Raw genomic sequence first — 20524 nt, forward strand, 5'->3', positions numbered from 1 at the left:
CCGGTTTCCCAAGTTTCCGGACGTTGTCATTTTTATCTCTTGTTTGTAAAGGATAAATGAGGCTGTAATGTTTTCTCCCATTCATCCTTCATCTCAATTATATTTTGCAGTGCTGGGAATATGGAATCTCTCTCTGCCGGGAGCTCGCTTTCCAGTATGAGACTTTATATGATTATCAGAGCCTCAGCTGGATACGGGTGAGTGAAGTCATGCATGCCTCCTCTCTGTTATTATCAAACAAGCATTCTCTGTGATGCTGGAAGGTTACGTTTTTGGCTCCCTCCGTCATTGTTATCCTCTGTTATGTGGTGCGAAGTCTGCAGAATGTCAAACACAATGTCCTAATTACCTGTGGGCACCCACGCTCATCAGGAAATGCAGAGGATTCAGTAATGTGTGTGATTAAATCATTATTCGTCATGACTCCTCTGTATGTGTGTGTGTGTGTCATTGTGGCAGAAAATGGAGGCGGCGTACTACGACAACATCATTGAACAGCAGAGGATTGAACCCGAGTTTTTCCGAATGGGTTTCTATGGCAGGAAGTTTCCTTTCTTCCTCAGGGTAAGACTTACTAAATCGTGTTTCCTCTTGTCTGTTCTGCCACAGTTCTGATTCTGCTGATGCAGCCAGCTCGCTGCTCCTTCATGCTTTGGCAGGAGACGATGTCAGCTACAGTAGCTTGTGCAGGACAGAGAGCCTGGATGGGAAATTGATGTTAAAGATAGACTAAATATGTAACAGTAAATCCAAATCAATTCCTAGCAGCATAGTGCCGTTCTGAATCACCTCTGTTTATATACATGATAATAAGCTGAACAAGTTTAGCTTGTTTCTAAGTGGTACACTGGTATGTGCTGGCATAAAGATTAACCGAGCTACTGCTGTCTCTCTGCCAGCCATCCTGGCATCATCATGAATATGTATCATGAATCTCATCACAGCATAACAGAACTTTATCTGTAAAATTTAACCACTGAGATCCATCAGCCTCTGCATAAATATTTCCCACAGCTCCTGAGACCTGAGGAGAAACACTTCATCATCTTAGGAAGGATATTCGTCCACTACACTGTCACAGTATCTCATTTAATTTAGAAAAAAATTTGCCTGAATGTGAAACTGGTGATTTATTCTGCCTTATTATTTCAATAAAGCAGCAGGATATTTGTCATATTATTCAGCAGGACTGAATAGAAAACAAAAGAATCATGCAGTTGGGGATCCAGTTGTAGTGCTGTTACTAGTAAAACAGCCATGGTGACTTGTACTTGAGCAATAATAAAAGAATCCAGAGCAGAAGAGCGAGAGAAGAATCTCCTTGGACTCCTCTCACACACATCACTAAAGCAGCTTTCCTCCACCTCTGTTTCTAACATATATTCATCTCATCTGGACGGTACCACAGGTTTTTACACTCTGTAGCATTAGATAATTCTAACTGGTCCAAAATACAGCTGCTAGAATTTTTACTAGAAGCCAAAGATTTGAACACACAAAACTAAATCTGTCCTCTCTTCATTGGCTTCCTGTTTCTTCCAGGTCAGACTACAAACTGCTATTTATTACCCACAGAACTCTCCAGATATTAGCACCTTCCTGTTTGGCAGAACTCCTCAGACCTTTACGCTGCTGACTGAAAGCTCAGCACACTGCAGCTTAAGAAAACACAAGCAAATGGAGAAAACATCTTCCCCCAATGTGACAGCACATGCACAGCATTTAGATATAAAAAAAAAAAAAGAAAAAAGTGCTGCAAAATGAGAAAACCGCCAAATACAGCAACACGCTGTAAAAACAGTAAACACAACCAGTGACAGAAATGCTGCAAGTTGTACAGAACACAGTAGAAAACAGGTTTCCAGGGGACAGTTATACATGATGAACACACCTGGACACATCTGTTATTTGTTGCCATGGTTTGTTTTTGTCATAAAGATAGTGAATTTTATTTGTCAGTGGGGTTGGTAAATCAGCAAATTTAACATTCTGATTGCCTGAGTAATCTGTTATTTCAGATATTTGCTGTCTGTCGTGAGCCTTTTACTGACTAGGAGCCAACATTACAGAATATCTGAATCAAACTGTCAGTGTTTGAAATACATTCCTTTTTCTATAAAGTGAATTTAAATGTATTTCTTACTCTAATATCTGTCATGTTCTGTATTTCGGTTGTATTTTATTTGTAGTTTACTTATTGTTTATTTATTTATTATTTTGGTTTTGTTTTCCATATACATTTTTTTTCTTTTCTCTACATGCCCTGAATGTGTTGTCAAATTGTTTTCTTCATTTGAAGATTTTTTTTTTTCTTTTTTTTTCCCTCCCCAGTTGCAGTGTATTGAGCCCTCAGGGCCACCGTAGACCTTACATTCCCCCACGTGCACTCACATCACAGCATGCAGGTCATTTCATTGTTCAAATAAGTAATCTATTGGCAGAATATTTTCTTTCCCGTTCAGAGACAAACACTATCGAGACTGAAAACAGTCATCAGCATGATCTGCTCCAAGATGTCAGCTGCCAGTTTTGCCTGTCAGTGTCAGCCATGTGTACATCCACATGTTATCTTCCCTTCTCCGCAGAATAAGGAGTTTGTCTGTCGTGGTTATGACTATGAACGGCTCGAGGACTTCCAGCAAAGGATGCTGGGGGAGTTCCCACAAGCAATCGCCATGCAGCATCCCAACCAACCTGACGACACCATCCTGCAGAGCGACGCTCAGTGTATCCTATTACTTTTACTTTGGCTGTTTTTGTTTTAATTTATTATAAATGAACGTGTAGTTTATTCATTTTGTCTATGCTGTTAAGACTGTTGGTTTGTTTGACCAATAATCGGCAGCAGAAAAGAGCAAACCCTCTCATTGGAGAGCCAGCAAATATTTTATTTGAATGATTATTTGATTTCCTGTTATTGATTGCCTTTCAATTGATTATTCAACTAATAGTTTCAGCGTTGCAGTAAACACCAATAATGGTTGCATATGTATTAGAGGTGATCACGGATCAGATGAGCTGTCTGAACATAATGTTGAGGATGACATCCAAAATCATACAGTTGGACTGTAAGTGTTTCCTCTTAATATCCCTCCTGCTCTTCCTCTGTGAGCGGGCATGTCTCTATGTCACCTCCTTGACACTTGGTCTCTAGATCTGCAGATCTATGCGGTGACTCCAGTGTCAGACATCTCTGATGTGCCTCAGCTGGAGCGTGTGCCTGAGAGGATCAAGAGCTTCTACCGCATAAACAATGTCAGCCGTTTCCACTATGACAGGCCTTTCCACAAGGGGCCAAAGGACCGCGAGAATGAGTTCAGGGTACGGTGAGCCAGCGGTGCCACTCTGTCCATCTCCGCCTCACGGCTGAATTCAGATGTAACACTAGTAAAAGACACGGCATAGATCAAACTCTGTGGAAACTGCAGATGATTCATAGTGATTTTTTATTTTTTATTTATTTTTTTTATTTTCTCTACATTTATCTGACCGTTCAGGTGATGTAAGTGCATGTAACACCCCCTGGTGGCCAGTGTGGATGAACTAAAGCTTTTGAGCAGTGATGCCTTTTAAAACTTGCATTCAATAAATCTGAAGTATTTCTCTAACTTTTAAAACTGATGACTAACAACATCCTTTGGCATTACTTATTAAGAGTTTAACACAAAAAACTGCTTCATCGGGACTGTGTGGGTGTGGTTTGATCAGATTTGATTGACATTTGCCTAGCAACATAAATAATGTGATGTCAGTCACATGCACTGCAATGAATTTTGGTACATTTTACCTTGGTCTGTTAAATCCTCTGTAGCTACTAAATTGTGTTAAACTGAAAAATGTGATCGTGAGTTTAGAGTCATCCAAGTATGACTCACTTGTTTAGCAGCCTTTGTAACTTGCAGTGCTCCCTGTCTGAGTGAACGGCAGGTGCATTAGTCATAAACACTGCAAAATGATGTAATCCAAGGAAACTGTTAATTTAATCTTAAAAAATCTAAACATCAGTTTAAAAAATGCCATTCACAATTTTCAAAACAACCTGTTTTGTCTGACCAACGTCCTCAAACCCAGTGATTCACTTTACATTGTAAAACTGAAAAACTGAAAACTATATTTTTTCTTTTGAAATGACTTTAATGATAAAACAATTATCAGAATTGTTGATGATTCTTATCGTGTTGATTAACTGACTGAAATGTTTCAGTTGTATTCACCTCCCCATATCTAGTGTGAATACAGCTGACGGTGCTAAAAAAAAAAAAACTGCAACCAGCGGGACTTTATAGACTTGGACGAGACATGATACAGTAGTTTCCTCTGACACACTAACCTGAATGTGGACTTTTACTCTTCACTGAACTGACCTACATGCTCCACTCAAAGACAGTTGTGAGGTATTTCCTCCTCCAGCCAGCTTATTTATCTATTATTACAGTCAGTTCTTCACTAGACCTTCATGATGTTGCCAGATGTGATTGACAATAGGCAGTGTAACCTCTGTTCTCTGGATGTTCTTTATAGAGTCTGTGGATTGAGAGGACAACCCTGATCCTCTCCCGTCCTCTCCCCGGGATCTCCCGCTGGGCGGAGGTGGAAAGGAGAGAAGTGGTGAGCGGCTCAAACATTCATTCTGCTGTCTTAAATTGCACAAACTTCCTCTTGAGGGATGCCAGACAGTTTTCTCAAGCTCTCTTACAACCGATGTGAGGTTACCATGGTAGCCATGCTTCTGAGGCAGTATTTCAGACTTAATGTGAACTTGTTTATAGGCAATGTGAACTTGTTTATACTTGTTTCCTGACAGCTTAGGGTGAATGTGTGTGTTTGTTTCCAGGTGGAGGTGAGCCCTCTGGAGAATGCCATTTATGTGGTGGAGAATAAGACCCAGGAGCTGCGGACTCTGATCAGCCAGTACCAACACAGGCAGCATCATGGCAACATCAACCCACTCAGCATGTGCCTCAATGGGGTCATAGACGCTGCTGTGAACGGAGGCATTGCCAGATATCAGGAGGTACTGCTGTAGGGAGGAGGGAGGAGAAAATTATGAATCTGTGTGTGTGTTGATCTTCATCCTTTTACTCATCCTCTTCTACACCAGGCGTTTTTTGATAAGGACTACATCAGCAGTCACCCAGAAGATACAGAGAGGATCACACATCTGAAGGATCTGATGCAGGAGCAGGTCAGACTCAGCTTTGAAGTTCATCATGTTGGTTTATTTTCTAAGCGGAGGCATTTTTCTACCACTTGAAGCAGCTCAAACCTTATATGGATCCTTATTTGAGCCTCATATAAATTACTGTAACATTATACTGTATGGTGTAATACTTATCCTAGTTATCTTGAGAAACTACAGATTCTACAGAAAAGTCATATGTATAATATCATGGTCTGCAGTAAATGCTCCCACTGACCCTCTTTTCCACTGTTAGTTTTTTGAAGCTCACTGAATGCTTGTACTATGTATAATGTTGTATTGAAGCTAAATGACACTCTGTGAGCTAATTCCTGCTTACGTTCCCTTGCACACATACAAAGCCAGAAAAAAGCATCTTATCCACGAAAAGAAACAAAACTTAAATGCACAAGTTTTAATGTGGTGTGCAGAGGTCTACAGGTGTGGAATGAGCTTGATGAAACTGTAAAAATGTCACTATCCCTATGTGCTTTTTAAAAAGAAGTTAAAAGAGCAGTTGCTACAAAATATGTTTAAATTTGTGTTCCCTGAAAGGCTGGAGTCTTAAGAACTGGTTACTCTACTGAGCTACTGTTATTTTTTGCTGTTATCTTTTATCTACCATTTATTGCTGATTGTGTATCTTGCCTAAATTGATATTTTGACTAGGATAGATGTTTGGGACCATTTAGTTATTCCTTTTGGGGTTTTAGATATTAGGATGTAGGTATTTTATGGCTGAAATTATATTTTGTACATGCAGTGACTCGGCCGCTACACACAAGCTTTAGAAGCTTATTGGAGTGTCCCATTTTCACCCATTACTACTATTATGCTTGTATATTTCTTTTTTATTCTTTATTTCTGATTTGTGTGTGAAATAAAGGAAATATTCATATGGGGAATTGCTAGTTTAACAGACTCATATGATGATGGAGTAAATATCCTTTTCAGCACTTCAACACTATTCTTATTATTTTAGGTGCACATTCTAGGAGTGGGACTGGCTGTTCATGAGAAGCTGGTGCATCCAGAGATGCGCCCCCTGCACAAAAAGCTTGTAGACCAGTTCCACATGATGAGGACAGGTTTACACCATGTGAGTATTCCCACTTGTGGCTCAGGATTTTGTGTTTGTGTTTGAGCTGTGCTAATTTTTATTCTTGCTGACGTGTACATGAATGTTTCCCTGTTTGCAGACCATAATTTGTGACGCAATAGTAGGTTGCAGTATGTTCATGTACCAGTGCGTCAATGCATGTGTGAGCAGTCTAATTATTCAGAGCAGTATATGGTTGGGTCCCAGCAGGGTGTGCAAAGCGTGGATCGGTTCGGCCCTGCAGGCTGCCCAGGGGTCAACTCTCCTAGAGGCATCCTGTCCTCCCACAGCCACATGAGCCCCGAGAGTGTGCGTCTCATACACAGACACAGGTCAGTCGTTCACACGGACACATCTGTAATCCCAGCCCAAACCCTAACATATCTAATTTTAACCCATAACTGGCATTGAAAAGTGTTTTTAAAGCTTGAGAGAATGATCACATGTTAAATCTTTTACTAGGGCTGAAACTTGTACTTGCATGCATATCTCAGCTTGCATTAGGCAAGAGGCAGGACAGGCGAATGGGACAGGTTGCATTTATCACATATGGGCAAATATCAAGAACAAGGCATATACCATTCAGAGTTATAGCCACACCTGGTGATACAGGCTTATAACAGTTGTATTTTATATTAAAAATCTTGACTAGAGCAGTTTTACTACAATGTAAAAGTAGTGTTCAAGTAAAGTGCAACTTAACCTTCTCTTGAACCGAACCACTTACTGTAAACTGGAATGTACAGTAGCTGCGTAACTTCTATAGATAAATTCCTGGACACACAGAAATAAATGTTGTTTTTTTACAATGTCCAACATTGTCTCCGTCCTACAGCCCTCTGAACCTTCAGGGCTCCATCCGTCACTCGTCCTCCTCCCTGTCCTCTCACACATCCAGTGAGGCAGGAAACCTTGTCATAATGACTGACGGCCTGATGGGAGAGCACCCCGAGGAGGCATTACACATGCAGGTGAGGCTTGGAGTGAAAACACACACTGGCCTGGACGTAGTGGAAACAGTATGAATTTGTTTTGCATGGTATCAAACCGTGTGCCTAATGCTGGCAACTGATGGTATAATTTTTGTATGATTTCCTTTGTAATTATCAATATTGATACTGTAACTATAAGTGCTTTTGGTAACACTTTATTCTGGTCCTGTATTTTCCATCAAAATTTCTGGAAACTTTCCTCTTAATTTCCTTAAAAATAAGCTATTATTTAGCTATGAATTACTAGGACATTTGGTACTTATAAAGGAAAGTATTACAAGCGGCTCATTAGGGGAAAGGGAAGTAAGGTGCTACACGCAGGGTAGTGGGGGGGCATCGGCTGCGACTCTATCATGCAGAAAGTTGTAATTCCACAGTTATGAAATAACCACTTGTTATATTCGTTTTTCAGACAAAAAGTAGGAAATTATGGAGCAGTTAAGTGGAAAATGTTCATATACTGTATATAGTGCAGTGAAAATGTGAAGGCTATTTGTGGAAATCATAAGAGGGTTTCCAGGAAATTAGCTGGAAAATACTGGACCTGTAAAATAAAGTGTTACCCTGCTTTTTTTTTTATTGCTGCTGTTGTAATGCACATAAACTTTTATCATTAGTTTTCTGTCTGCTAGATAAAATATAAGAGATAGACAAAGGGGGTTTCTATTCCAGATCAGTGCTTTAATAGTTTTTGTTATATTTACAATGTATTGTGTTTTGCAGCCGAGCCCCTCCTCCTCCAGCCTGAGCTCAATCCGCTCCAACTCTTCTCAGATTATTAACTCTGCTCCCTCGAGTGCCAGAGGTAAGTAACGCAGCTACAGAAAGCCACACTGGAGATGGATACAGAGACTGAAATCATCATTATCCTCACCAACCTTGATATTTCTCTATCTGATCTGTGTATACTTGTGTCTTCATGGACATTTTACCAATCACTGGGAAATGCGGTTGTTGTAAGTAGAAATAGTAAATTTTCCATGTCTCTCCTCTGACCAGGCTCTCCATCCTTGCCGGATAAGGCCAAACACAACCGGGAAGTAATGATACTGTTGCCATCTCATCGTGAGAGGGCAAACAACTCCATGTACTACAACGTGGCAGAGAATGGACAGGTGCGATGGGACTGGGATATGTCGAGCATGTCATTTTTATAAGACCAAAACTGCTAATAATTTACTGAACATTTTTTTTTTTTTCTCAGAACAACCACATGCAGCGTGCCTTACTTCAGCAAGTTAGCCCCTGTAAGCCGTGTGCTGATCCTCACATAAATCTGCCAGAGAAAGGTAACGCACGGACAGGTTGAAATGCAGGGTGTTACTCACATGACGTGTATCACAGTGTGTGTGTTGACGTATTAATATTTTCTCCCTCCAGTCTTTCCCAATGCTCCCAGCAGCTGGAGTCTGGATGGAGAGAACAGGGAGCAGGTGTCCTACATGCCAGCTTCTACTGGAGGTGTGATCATGCCCCCTGTCCCACCCAGGTCCTTCCCACCAGGTACTTTCTCTTTCCCCTTCACCGTGATGTTTTTACTTGGTGTTGAGATCACTTTTGACCTCAGCTGATTCTCAGTGATGTTCTCCACCTGGCAGCAGAAACTGAGTCTGTCAAGTTTAGACAGGATTTGGAAATGAGGCCTCACTTGTATGAATTATACTTCTGTTTGCAGGACACTTCCTGATGCACTGTGATGCGTTTCATCACCAGAACAGCGACCCTCCCCCCGCCCTGCCTGTCCGGTCTCTTCGAAAGGTACATCCATCAGAGAAACATCGTCCTGTGTAGAGTTCATGACGTACAAGATAAAATGTCAGACTCAAACAGCTTTCTAGCAACTCCTTGTTTTCCATATATATATTATACATATTAGTTGCTCAGTCAGTTTTGTGCAGGGAGTAGTTTGAAACTTCACTTGCGGAACATGTTTTTTCAGCCACCTTTAGGAATGTAAAAATGATGTGCTTTGGTTTTTGCTCTGTTCATGTTCAATTGGTTGAACTGAAGTATGGAGACTGTTACAAGCCAAGTCTCTCCTCCCAGTTTTCTTTACTCCTCCTCATCCCCCTGCTCTCTCGCTTTATTTGTTCTTGTTCCTCTTTATTTAAATTTACACGAATGCATCATGCCGATACGACGCTGCTTTGGACAGCACGTTTTGAATGTTTGAAATGAAATTTCAGTCGCTGTAACCCTGCCGTCAAACAAGCTCCTCTTTCCTATATTGTTGCTCCCACACATTGTATTCACTTGCAGTCAGTTTATTAATTATACACCATTGCCAGTCAAGTGACTCATCGCAAAACGCCTGTGATTGAGTGTAGACTAGTCAAGTTATAATTACAAAGCCATTGTAAGTGTCTCAATGTTTGAAAGATGAAGTAGCTTCTGACTGTCTACCTTCTTTCATGTGAGACTTGTATTTCCAATATTTCTGTCAGCATGTGAAGGCAGCATGAGTAGTATTGAAATTCAGATTGTTGTGACAACACTCGACTCTATGTCCTTGACAAGAAAAACACCCATGACGCACACTGTCTCTCTGTCTTGCTCCAGTCTCCTCTCCACCCGATTCCTGGCTCCCCCACCAGTCCTCAGTCAGCTTTGGGGGGCAGTAACTCCACTCTGTCAGGCAGCGCCAGCAGCGGTGTTTCCTCCCTGAGTGAGAGTAACTACGGAGGTCAGTATCCAGACCCTGGCCCGATCAGGAACGACGCCTTGGAGCCTCTTCCCAGTCACCTGTGGTCCCCTCCTGACGAGTACCTGGCCTCTCCCTACATGCACCTCCACTACGGCGGACCAGAAATCGACTCCGTGGACCCAGTCCGCCCCTTCCATTACCGCAGCCCTGCCTCACACCCGCACACCCACCCGCACCCGCACCCTCACGCCCACGCCCACCCGGGTATGGACAGCCATTCCCACGGGCCACCGCCTCACCACCACGGTCCCACTCACGGCCCTCACCACATCCCTTACCGCAGGCCTCAGCCTCCAGCCGTGCCGCCCAAACCCTACCTGAGAGAGGGCTGCATCCCCGAGGAGGAGCTGCCGCCTCAGCCCATCCCGCTGCCCCGCAGAATCTTCCACTCCCCTCACGGCCACAGGGAGGACCAGGGGAAACACGCCTGGGAGCAGTGCATCAGCGAGGAGCACGAGGAGACACAGTGATGAGGAGGCTCCAGTTATATTTCAGTTAGAGCTTTCTACTCCTCGTCTTTTTCCCTCCATGTGCACCGAGTTAAAGGAGCAGTGATGGAAAGAGTCCGACGAAGCAGTGGAGTGTGTTCAGCTGACCCCTCTGTCTCTGTGTTTTAATTTCAGTGCACATGAAGGGAAGAAACGAAGGACTGAACCTCGATGAATCTACAGTATGAGGCACAACTGCCGTCACTGCTCCGCGTGGCCTCTTAGATATTATTAAAAGAAAATTATCTGTTGAACAATGAGACGGATAAACTTTGTTCAGAAATTGATATTGATTGTACACGACTGTACAACTCGTCTGTGAGCATGTTTTTTCATTTGAGAATAATAAAACAGTTTTGTGAAATATGACAACCATGGTCATAACCAACATGATCCCAGGTGCAGTATAAGCTCTGAACTCCCTTAATTTTGCTTTTCATGTCATTTTCACAACACGAGGCAACTACAGAAGGTTATTACTCACAGGGATGTGACTTCTCTGCTTTAAAGGCTTCATATATATGAATTCTTATTTTGATAAATTTGCTACATTATAGTGTTTTCAAAGGCTTATGTCCATTATGTTTTTCAAAACACTGTTAAGTGCTCCTTAATAGTGAATCATATCAAATGGCGCACCGTAATACGTGTTGCTGACGGGCTGTCATAAATCCGTAGGTCTCTAAGGTTGGACTTGCAGCTCTCCTCTTGGACCGGCATCTCAAGGGACATGAACTTCAGTCAATGACAGACTGACGATTTCCCATCTGCACCGTGCGTATGGAAACCTACGTGAATGTATTCAGATGAGATGTTCTATTTGTATTGCACAAGATGCAATCCTGTTTTGTGTTTTTTTTGTTTTGTTTTTTTTGTTCAAGTGCTTTAAGTTCAGTCCATGTTGCAGAAGTCTCTATTTGTCTCTCTTGTGTGACAAAGATATCTTGAGAGGAGTGAGAGCGTTCTGCGGACTGAGGGGGAAGCGGAGGACAATGACAGGCAGCACCCACACCTGTCACGTTTCACGTTCATGGTGAACGAAGAGCGAGGATTTATCCACTTCACACCTCAACCACCTGCTGGCCACTGAGAAGTAACACCAGTACCATCCTCTCTCTTTTTCTCGCTCTTTTTCTCCCCTCCATCTTTTTCCTCCTCTGTATGGTTGTCAGACCATGTTAAGCAGTGAGGGCTGAGCATGGACAGCTGCAGTGGCATCGGTGTCAGATCTGATGCTGATGACACTGCCTCGAACCCGCCCGCTGAGTGGCCAGTCGAGGAGCCCACTCAGACAGCGTTGGAATTGCCTACCTGCCTTAAGTGCACTCAAATGCAGTTTGACCCCTTCATCCAGACTGTGAGAAGCTCGTTTAGCGAAGGCCGCTCTCCTTTTCATTCTGTTCACTATACGCTTCCTGGAGGAAAAAAAAAAAAAAAAAGATATCTACCTACAGTAGTGATGTTTTTGTATGGTTTCGTCCCGCTTTGGTTTCAAATTGTTGTTTGGTTTGTAGCGCTAATATTTCTTATCCTGCCTGCGGCTCTTTTTCAATCGCCTTCTGTTGTGTGAAAACTGATGTTTCAGGAGAACGCTGAAGCCCAGACTGAGAGGGAGGTTTACTTTTTTGCGGAGCAGACGAACACCGCTGTTTATTGCGACGTAGTGGGTTGGAAGGATATAGCTAATATTTTAACAATTAACTTGTTTTCCTGGTCGTTTTTTTGCAGGTGGATGCTTTGTGTTACTGTACATCAAGTTGTCAGCTGACTAGACAACATCTATTTTTGTATGTGAGATCATCAGTTGTGTGAACATATTTCAGAAACCGTACCAAGTCAGAAGGTACTGCATAGGCTGCTGTACTTTGTATGGAGATGATCCTGAGGTTAGATATATACAGTATGTGAGTATCTCTTGTGAGCTCGATGGCACTGAGGATAACTGGTGACTGAAGTGATACTCAAAATATAGGTACAATAGAATTTTTCAATGTAAATTCTGTTATTGTACATACAGCAGTATTGTGAAATATTTTTGAGAATTATTGCAGACGCCCCAAAAAGGTTTATCGTTGTTTTGTGTATATACATGTACTCCAGAGATCAATGTAATTGATAAATATCTATAATCAGTGTTTGAAAAAGGACAAATCCATTAGACTGTGGCTGTCTCCACCGTTCTTGACTTTGAGTCTTCTCATATAAATACTTTATACACTTTTCAATGTGCTTTCCTGTACATATGGTGTTAGCATGATCGAACAGTGTTTGGTTGTAAAAGTGGTTTTCCTACTCCCATAACTGCTGTGGTATGGAATTCATTAACGATGCCAAACATTAAAGACAATCTTTTATCAGCTCTAACTCCCTCCTCCTTACCTGTGCTGTGCTGTGCTGTGCTTGATGAAGCAGTATGTGGAGACAGACAGCAGAGGGCGCTGTCTGTCATGGAAATATAAGACTGTGACACCAAAGTGGTGAGAATGCAGAGTTATGTTAATTTTCGTGTGTGTGTGTCCCTTGCTCCACCACAGCTGAAGGAAGATGACAAACTCTTCAGCTGCAGTGACAGCTGAGGTCCCTGCTCTCACCAACTCGAGCTTCACACTGTCACTAGCGTCCCACTTTGATATTCAAATGCAACGCATCTTCTTATTTGATAAACAGTAGTATAGCTGCGGTTTGAGTTTAAAGTTTTTTTGTTCATATGATGAAAAAAAAAACCAACCAAAAAAAAAACTTGAAAATGTAGGCGGGTGCTATTAACAAATCTTTCTGCTAACATCGGGAACATGGATGTGCTTCAAGGTCGATTCACACCATCTCACTGAGTAGTGATATGTGGCCCGCAGATGGCACAAGTGACCCAATGAGACCCTGAGTATCACTGTTAAAACTCATGCCTTCAAGGACAATTGGAAATATCAATCTCAATCTATTTTGTTTGAAAATATTGCATCATTGAAAATCATAAAATTAAAACTGGCTGTTGGTTGAGCTATAGATAGATAGATCGATCTCAAGGCATCTCTGTCCTTATTTTTAATATTTTTGCTTTGCCACTCATTGGACTTCGGCTGAATAACAGTGAAGTTGCAGGCGTGGGCTGTGAGTCTGTTTGCCTCAGAGAATGAATGTCTTTGGCAACAATGAGGATTGTGCACTCAGTGTCTTGCATACCCATGATGCAGTCACAGAAAAAAAAAAATGGGGGGGGTTGTTAGGATGAAAGGATCCTAGCTGTCTCTCCAGAGGATGATGATGCTGTGGTGCATGCTGATGCAGATACTGAATTTTATTTTTGCAGCATCACTGAGGCGCCTCATTTTTCTACTTCTCTCCCTCTGTTCGTGTCGTTTTCTTTCTTCCTGGCAAAGCCTGTATTTTGTCTTGAGGGATGTTCAGTGATTGATTTTCAGTATAACAGTCTATACACACACACACACACACACACACAGAGAGAACGAACAGCGTGTGATTCTGGATCGGCTTTTGTCTGTGCACACTTGCATGCATGTCAGTGTATTGCTTGGCATGTCGGCAGAGCTCTCGTCTCTTCTGGGGTCGCACGGTCTCATTCTGCTGTTATTGTTTGGGGCACATGAGCACGATGATGTGAAAAGCACCTCTCATAAATTCTGGCAACCCAAATGACAAGCTGCCATCCAGACTCTGTTTGGAGGAAAACAAATATAACCTGGACCTGGCATTGCAGCTTGTGTTCCCCGTTTCCTCCTGAATGTGTGTGTCCCTGTGCTGCTACATTAATTTATCACCGATTCAGTTTAAATACAGTTTCTTCTGTTTGAGTGACTGGCAGCATGTGCACCAGATAATTACAAATAAAAAAACAAACAAACTAGTAGACAAATAGATCCACCATGTCAGGAAACAAAGACTTTTAATAAATGAAACAATACTAATAAATAAAGATTAAACAAGTTGCTCATTCAAAACAAAATCCAACAAAATGAACATAACACTGAACGATAAAGTAGCACAGATTATTAAAAAAAAAAAAACAATCCCCCCAGACATTTACAAATTTTCTTAAAAACTTCAAGAGGCAAACAGACATTGTATAAAAGCATCATACAGTAGAGCATTTGTCATCTGAGTATAATTTACAAATTTATTGAAGGATAAATACTCATAGCTGATCTCTAACTTGAGATACACATGTAGAAACTTATTTAAACATGTATCTCTCAGGTGAGGTTCCAGCCCTTTTTTTTTTTTTTAAGTTTTTTTTTTTTTTTTGTGATCAATAACAGTGATGAGGTGACGATGAAAGCAGTCCATCAATTCATGGGAAACTCACAAATTATCTATAACCGTAAATAACTTTTAATAGCTTTATCCACATCTCTGTTGGTCTCTTCTCTGTTGGTGCATCAAAGAATAAAAGTCAAGAGCATCTCTGCCAGCGGATACGGCTACATCAGGCGTCTGTGGAAGAACACTGCGCAGCTGTCCTTCATCTGACTCTCCAGACATAGAGACGCAGAGGCTACATCAGTAGGGAGCGAACTTCTGTCTCTCTGGCTTTTTGATGCAGTTGGCTGAGGAGATTTTGGCGGTGTAGGCGGCCAGAGTGGTGTGGGAGGGTGCTGCAGTGACAGCCACGGTGGGGGCGGGGCTGGACAGAGTCAGAAAGGGGACGGACTTCACCCCCAGCAGGCCGGAGAGGGGCATGGCGCCGTATGGGGTGCCCAGCATATGAGCTGGGGTCAGGGCGCCCACAGCGGCCAGGGTGGGTGCAGGGGAGGCAGCTGGAGAGGCCGGCTGGGTGAAGGCCATGTTGAGGTCGACCGGAGCTGCCATGGTGGCTGCCTGGGCTGTGGATTTGGCTGTCTCTAAACTATGAGGGCAGAGATAGGAGGAGGGGAGGATAGGGAGGCGGGGAGAGGACAGAAGAGGAAGATTAGAGGATTATACTGTTGCTGCAACACTGGGTGAAGTTTCTGGAAAATCATTAAAAGGGAACTCTACCAATTTTACAGAGTCTGTTTACAAGTCTTGTTGGGAGCAGCTACCACTGCATATGTGAAACAAGCTGTGCTGAGCCTTTTGTGGGTGAAATCTGATTTGCTCATGATGTCACTTGAGTCGGTGTTTGCTCGGTCTTCTATCTGGAAAGGTGCAGATAGACAGAAGGGAGGTTACCAGACCTCTGTAGCCCCCTCCTCATCTCTGTCCTTAGCCAGTACTAGCATAACACACCTGACCAAACTGTCAGTGGTCCAGTTGCATTGTGGGTAATATAGGTGCCAGGTTTTGACAAAGAAGAAGAATGCATGGAATAAAAAAGGACGATATCTCTGGTTCTGCTGCATTGATTTTTACCCCTTTTTTTCTGTCCATCGTGGGTCTGGCGGTGTTACAGGGGTGCAATGCTACATTGGTGAACTCTCATAATTTACCAGAGCTATACACTAGTTAAACTTCAAAACACTGAAACTACTGTACTGTTGACTGTATAAAACTGAAGCAGATTCTTTTCTTTATTAAACCTTAATGTTTTGTTGGGGGTCATGAAGACTCTGGGGTCTCTTTAAATTATCAAAAAAGATACCTAACATTGTTTTATCACTTTGATACCTCATGGCATTTCCTAATTTTATATCTAATGCATGAATGCACCAGCACTTGAATTGTTTTCCGTCTACTTATCCTATCAGAACTGTTGTGTGTCCATTGTGCTCCCCTGATCTGTAGAGCTCCTCCAGACTCTATACTGGGACCTATTTTAGTTTGTCTTTATCGTTATCTGTCAGTTTAGCTGTGTTTCTGTTTGTTCCCTGCTCAGGCTTCAAGACTCGTGGTGACCGAGCTTTTTCTGCTCTGGCTCGTAGACTATGGAGGAGTCTCGCTGTCGGGGTCAGATCTGCAAACTTATTGATGCTTCCTTGCCCTAGTTTGACAATATTTGCTTTTGTTGGTTGTTATTAATCATTCAAATGCTTTCATCATCTTTTTTGTGCCTGTGAAGCAGTTTGTAGCCCTGGTTTTTAAAGTGCCATATAAATAGTGTTGCTTACTCATTTTATAAGAGTTGCTTTTGAAACAAGTCAGATGCAGAAAATTGCACTTTACTTCTGTTTGGAAATCCCAGGTGTGAAGCATGATTAACTACAATAGATTTTCATTTGCTCTATTTCTGTGACTGTATTGACAGTTTTTTTTATTTTTTATGCGGCACTACTCCTCCCAAATCCCAATTAAGTCGATCTGGATTTCTGTTATTGTAGTATCAAGGTTTTCATGAGATCAGAAGAAAAGCTTTTTTTTTTGTGCTTTTTGTTCTTTCTTTTAAAAGATTTAAAAAAAAAAAAAAAAAGAAAGGTCATCACTTATATTTTGCAGCAGTGGAGTTTTTTGGGACCCAAAACAATGAGGATATAAAGAAAATCTCATCCAAACACAGGGGTTAATGTGGGGATGTTCTTTTGTTTCTCATTTAAAAATCTAAAGTGTTAAGCGAGGTTGCAAAAACTTTTGTCAGAATTTTTCTTGCTGTATTTTTTTATGGGACAGGTCTCTCAAACCACCTGGTATATGCAAGCAAGAATTAATGTTCTAGTTCTTCATCAGTGGAAGAGTCAGATTGAAATTAATGATGGACATTGCCTCTTTTGAATCAATAGCAAGGACTAATAATTACCAAAGGTTATATATGTTATATTAAATTTAGTCACATTTTTAAATGTATGTAAAGAAACACACACAATAGGAAGTAAATGTTCCTACTTTTATATAGTGCTGCTTAATTTTTATGTTGTACTTTCTACCTTTTACTGTTGGTTTGTTACTTTATTATAATTTTTACAACCAGAATTGCATTCAGTTTTATTTGTATTAATGTGGCCAGAACAAAACAAAACAAAGGCTGCAGAGCTGCAAACACTGAATTCCAAAGAGACACTGTTACTACATTGTACAATACAACCCTGATTTTACTCATTCCCTGGAGGCCAATTACCAGCAGCACCAGGACATACCTCATTATTGCTTATCACACTATAGCATGACCTTTGACCCTTTTAAACCGATGTATTTTTCTCTGCCTTGCACTTGATTCATTAGATGGCTGCGTGTGCCACTGGGCCTCACCAGGAGGTAATGAGGTACTGGGCCAAGTTGATGCTGACGGGTGTTCCTGTGATAGTGACATGGCGGTCGCTCGTCCCGTCCAGCTGGCTGCCGATCTTGATCTGCGCTCCCGACACCTGCCTGATCTCATTGATCTTAGTGCCCTGACGGCCAATGATCGAGCCGATCAGCTGCAAAAGAACAGAGGTGAGGCAGATCGGTCAGTGTGATGGAAAGATGAATGACTATATGTTGATACACAGAGAGGGAGAGAGGGAGACATGCTTTACAGGGAAAGGCTCCAATAAATCATTTGACTGGATCTGTAATGCTGATGAAAGTGATTCTGACGAAATGGGCAAAAGCAAAACACTACATACCAAAAAAAAAAAAAAAAACTGACTTAATGCAGACCACTTCAAATATTGCAATTACATTGTTTGTCTTTGGTGGACTGGTCATCCATCATGCACGTCAAAAGCACTTTTTTTCCCCCCAGAGTCTCCCTTAATTGCTACTGCGTGTGCTCCGGTAAAAGAGACGAGAGAAGGCACATTTGCCTGTCATTAATCTGAGTGGCTAAAAGGTTATTGATTCCTCGGAGTGGTGATGACTTCCCAAACAAATCACTTCCCAAACACATGCCAGCTAGATGCATCTCCGCACTAATGGAAAACATAATGGGAAAATAACTCAAATATATAATATACGTCCCGTCGGCTTGAGCGTTCTCTCTGCTGAGAGCAGATTAGACAGTGACACGAGTTTTATTGCATTCCCAAATACATTATCACTTTTGTTTTGCTTTCATTACCCAACCTGGACCCATGCCTATTAGCCACAATAGATATTTAACAGACCCAGGGCTCGGGGGCTGCGTATCAGCTCAAGTGCAGGGTGTCAGGGCTCAGCGACGGGGTTATGCTGCCAGATATATAGTGAGTGGGACAGACAGTGATGAAGTGCTTGTAGTGTGTGTGTGTATGTGTGTGTATGTGTGTGTGTGTGTGTGTGTGTGTGTGTGTGTGTGTGCTGGCAGCTAAACAGCGGCTGACACAGAGGTAGAAATACACAACGCGCACACACACGCGCAGTGATCGTGCTGCACTTGTCCCCGCATTTCACATTCCTTTCCTGAGAAGTAAGCAGCCTGTTCCACAATGTCTGATTTGTCACACAGCGACCTGGTTGGTCTGCCTGGCTATTATTGGCTCAGCAGTTTATTCGGGGAGAATGGTGGGTGGGGGGGGCGGACACACAGAGAGCAGCCGGCCTAAAGAGCAACTCATGAGACAATGGCCACTACAGACCTCAAATCACAGATAACGTCTCTTCCCCCACTGAGACCAAGAATCTCCACTGGACTCTGGCCTTTTACACCACCTGTCAATAGATACCAGCTGTCAACAGCTCACCCACTCTGGTATGTATGACCTCAGTCAACAGCATTCCTGTATGAACAATCACAAAAAAAACCCACTTTAAAGATGCAACTAGAGCTAAATAAATGACCCAGGAGACACTACATATACGCTTGCTGTGGTGATTATTTTTTCCTAAGCATTCAAATGACAGAGACACAGCACAATGCTCCTGGTCTTCAGCTACGAGTGGCCTATATATTGTTGAGTTCCTGCTGAGCCAGTCATTTGAAAGGACACAGGAAGAGGGATGGGATGGTGAGGGTGCAGCCATTTTTCTTCTGGCGAAATCTTCCTTGCGCAGAAGTACAGTGCATACTGCTGACTGTGTGTAAGCAGTTTCTCAATGGGTGTGTGTGTGTGTGTGTGTGTGTGTGTGTGTGCGTGTGTGTGCGTGTGTGTGTGCGTGTGTGCGTGCGTGCGTGCGTGCGTGTGCGTGCGCACAAGACTTCTTCGGCGCTCTGTGTGAGCACAGAACGGGATTGTGCGGTTGGAGTGTGGCCGGCCTGAGGGCGGACAGAGGACTGAGGAAGCTCAGTCATGGCTATAAGTCCTCTCTTCTGGAACAATGGCTGGAGCTTACAGCTGTCCCTGTCACGTATAGCACTGGACCCCCTCATTCCTCTGATGCATTGTGCCGCTCGCCATGTGGGGGTTTACTTCAGGCATTTTAGAAATGTTGTTGAAGGGTTGTGGCTATATCCTATACAGTACAGTGAAACCTTGAGTAATCAATTCTCTTTTTTTCTCTTCTTCGTTGTAAAACAAAGACGGCAAAGGGAAATTAATTTCATTGTCTGAAAAAAAGTTTTTTCTTTGCAGATCCTTGTAAATAAAGGAGCATTTCAAACTAAACTGCAGTGCATGACGTGTTTGGGTAACAATTAGATAAAGATAGCATGTTTCCTTGGTGTCTACAAATCCCATGAAGAGAAAACCAACAATGAGCTGATCCTAACAAGTATCTTCTATGTGGCAAAACCCTGATATTCTCTAATTTATTCCTCTGTGACACAGACTTCCATTGTTTTCCAAAACGATTAAAAACACATCAATGAGCTGCACTGTTGCACTGAATGATACGTTCCTTTATTATCACAAACATGGGCACTGTGGTTTATATTGAGTCACTCCCACAAACGCCGTCCTGCTGCCATAAATGTTTACTAGTGTGTATTGCTCTGCAGTTGAAAATAGTCCCCAACAAATTAACTATCAACTCCTAAAAACTACAGTGCCCAGCTCTTTTAGGAAATTACTGAGTCTGTTTATACAATGAAAGTACACATTTATGGCCTGATTTTGCAGACTTGTATCTTCAGTAGGAACTAATGAGAAATTACTGAGAGACAACGAACTAATACATTGTTAGTTTTGGTCTTCTCATGGGATTTGTCGACAGTAGAAAAACACCATCCATATCCTTTAATCTTCTGAGCAACATATCATTTGTTTGAATGATTGTGGTTCTGTTATTACACCAGATATCAGAGCTGCAAATTAAATCGTAAATCACAAATGGCTTCATTATTAATTTTCCTTCATAAGT

At 42.1% G+C, this 20524-nt stretch overlaps 2 protein-coding genes across 2 annotated transcripts in view; one reads left to right on the forward strand and one right to left on the reverse strand.

Moving 5' to 3' along the window:
- Positions 1–12819, forward strand: part of LOC111667178 (dedicator of cytokinesis protein 3-like) — a 52550-nt gene extending 39731 nt beyond the window's left edge. The window contains exons 38-53 of the mRNA XM_087178367.1: positions 111–197; positions 460–564; positions 2586–2727; positions 3155–3321; positions 4522–4608; positions 4835–5014; positions 5102–5185; positions 6162–6278; positions 6468–6610; positions 7114–7249; positions 7994–8075; positions 8270–8385; positions 8475–8559; positions 8651–8773; positions 8946–9028; positions 9830–12819. Coding sequence (XP_087034493.1) covers positions 111–197; positions 460–564; positions 2586–2727; positions 3155–3321; positions 4522–4608; positions 4835–5014; positions 5102–5185; positions 6162–6278; positions 6468–6610; positions 7114–7249; positions 7994–8075; positions 8270–8385; positions 8475–8559; positions 8651–8773; positions 8946–9028; positions 9830–10444 — 2352 coding nt within the window. The 3' untranslated portion in view covers positions 10445–12819. The remainder of the gene's footprint in view (positions 1–110; positions 198–459; positions 565–2585; positions 2728–3154; positions 3322–4521; positions 4609–4834; positions 5015–5101; positions 5186–6161; positions 6279–6467; positions 6611–7113; positions 7250–7993; positions 8076–8269; positions 8386–8474; positions 8560–8650; positions 8774–8945; positions 9029–9829) is intronic.
- Positions 12820–14346: 1527 nt separating this feature from the next.
- Positions 14347–20524, reverse strand: part of LOC111667190 (poly(rC)-binding protein 4-like) — a 36771-nt gene continuing 30593 nt past the window's right edge. The window contains exons 14-15 of the mRNA XM_023422814.2: positions 17576–17745; positions 14347–15323 (exon numbers count right to left, since the gene is read on the reverse strand). Coding sequence (XP_023278582.1) covers positions 14978–15323; positions 17576–17745 — 516 coding nt within the window. The 3' untranslated portion in view covers positions 14347–14977. The remainder of the gene's footprint in view (positions 15324–17575; positions 17746–20524) is intronic.

Source organism: Seriola lalandi, unplaced genomic scaffold (genome assembly GCF_002814215.2).
Source record: "Seriola lalandi dorsalis isolate HSWRI2012SDOR001 ecotype SW California unplaced genomic scaffold, Sedor1 jcf7180002054685, whole genome shotgun sequence".
NCBI lineage: Eukaryota > Metazoa > Chordata > Actinopteri > Carangiformes > Carangidae > Seriola > Seriola lalandi.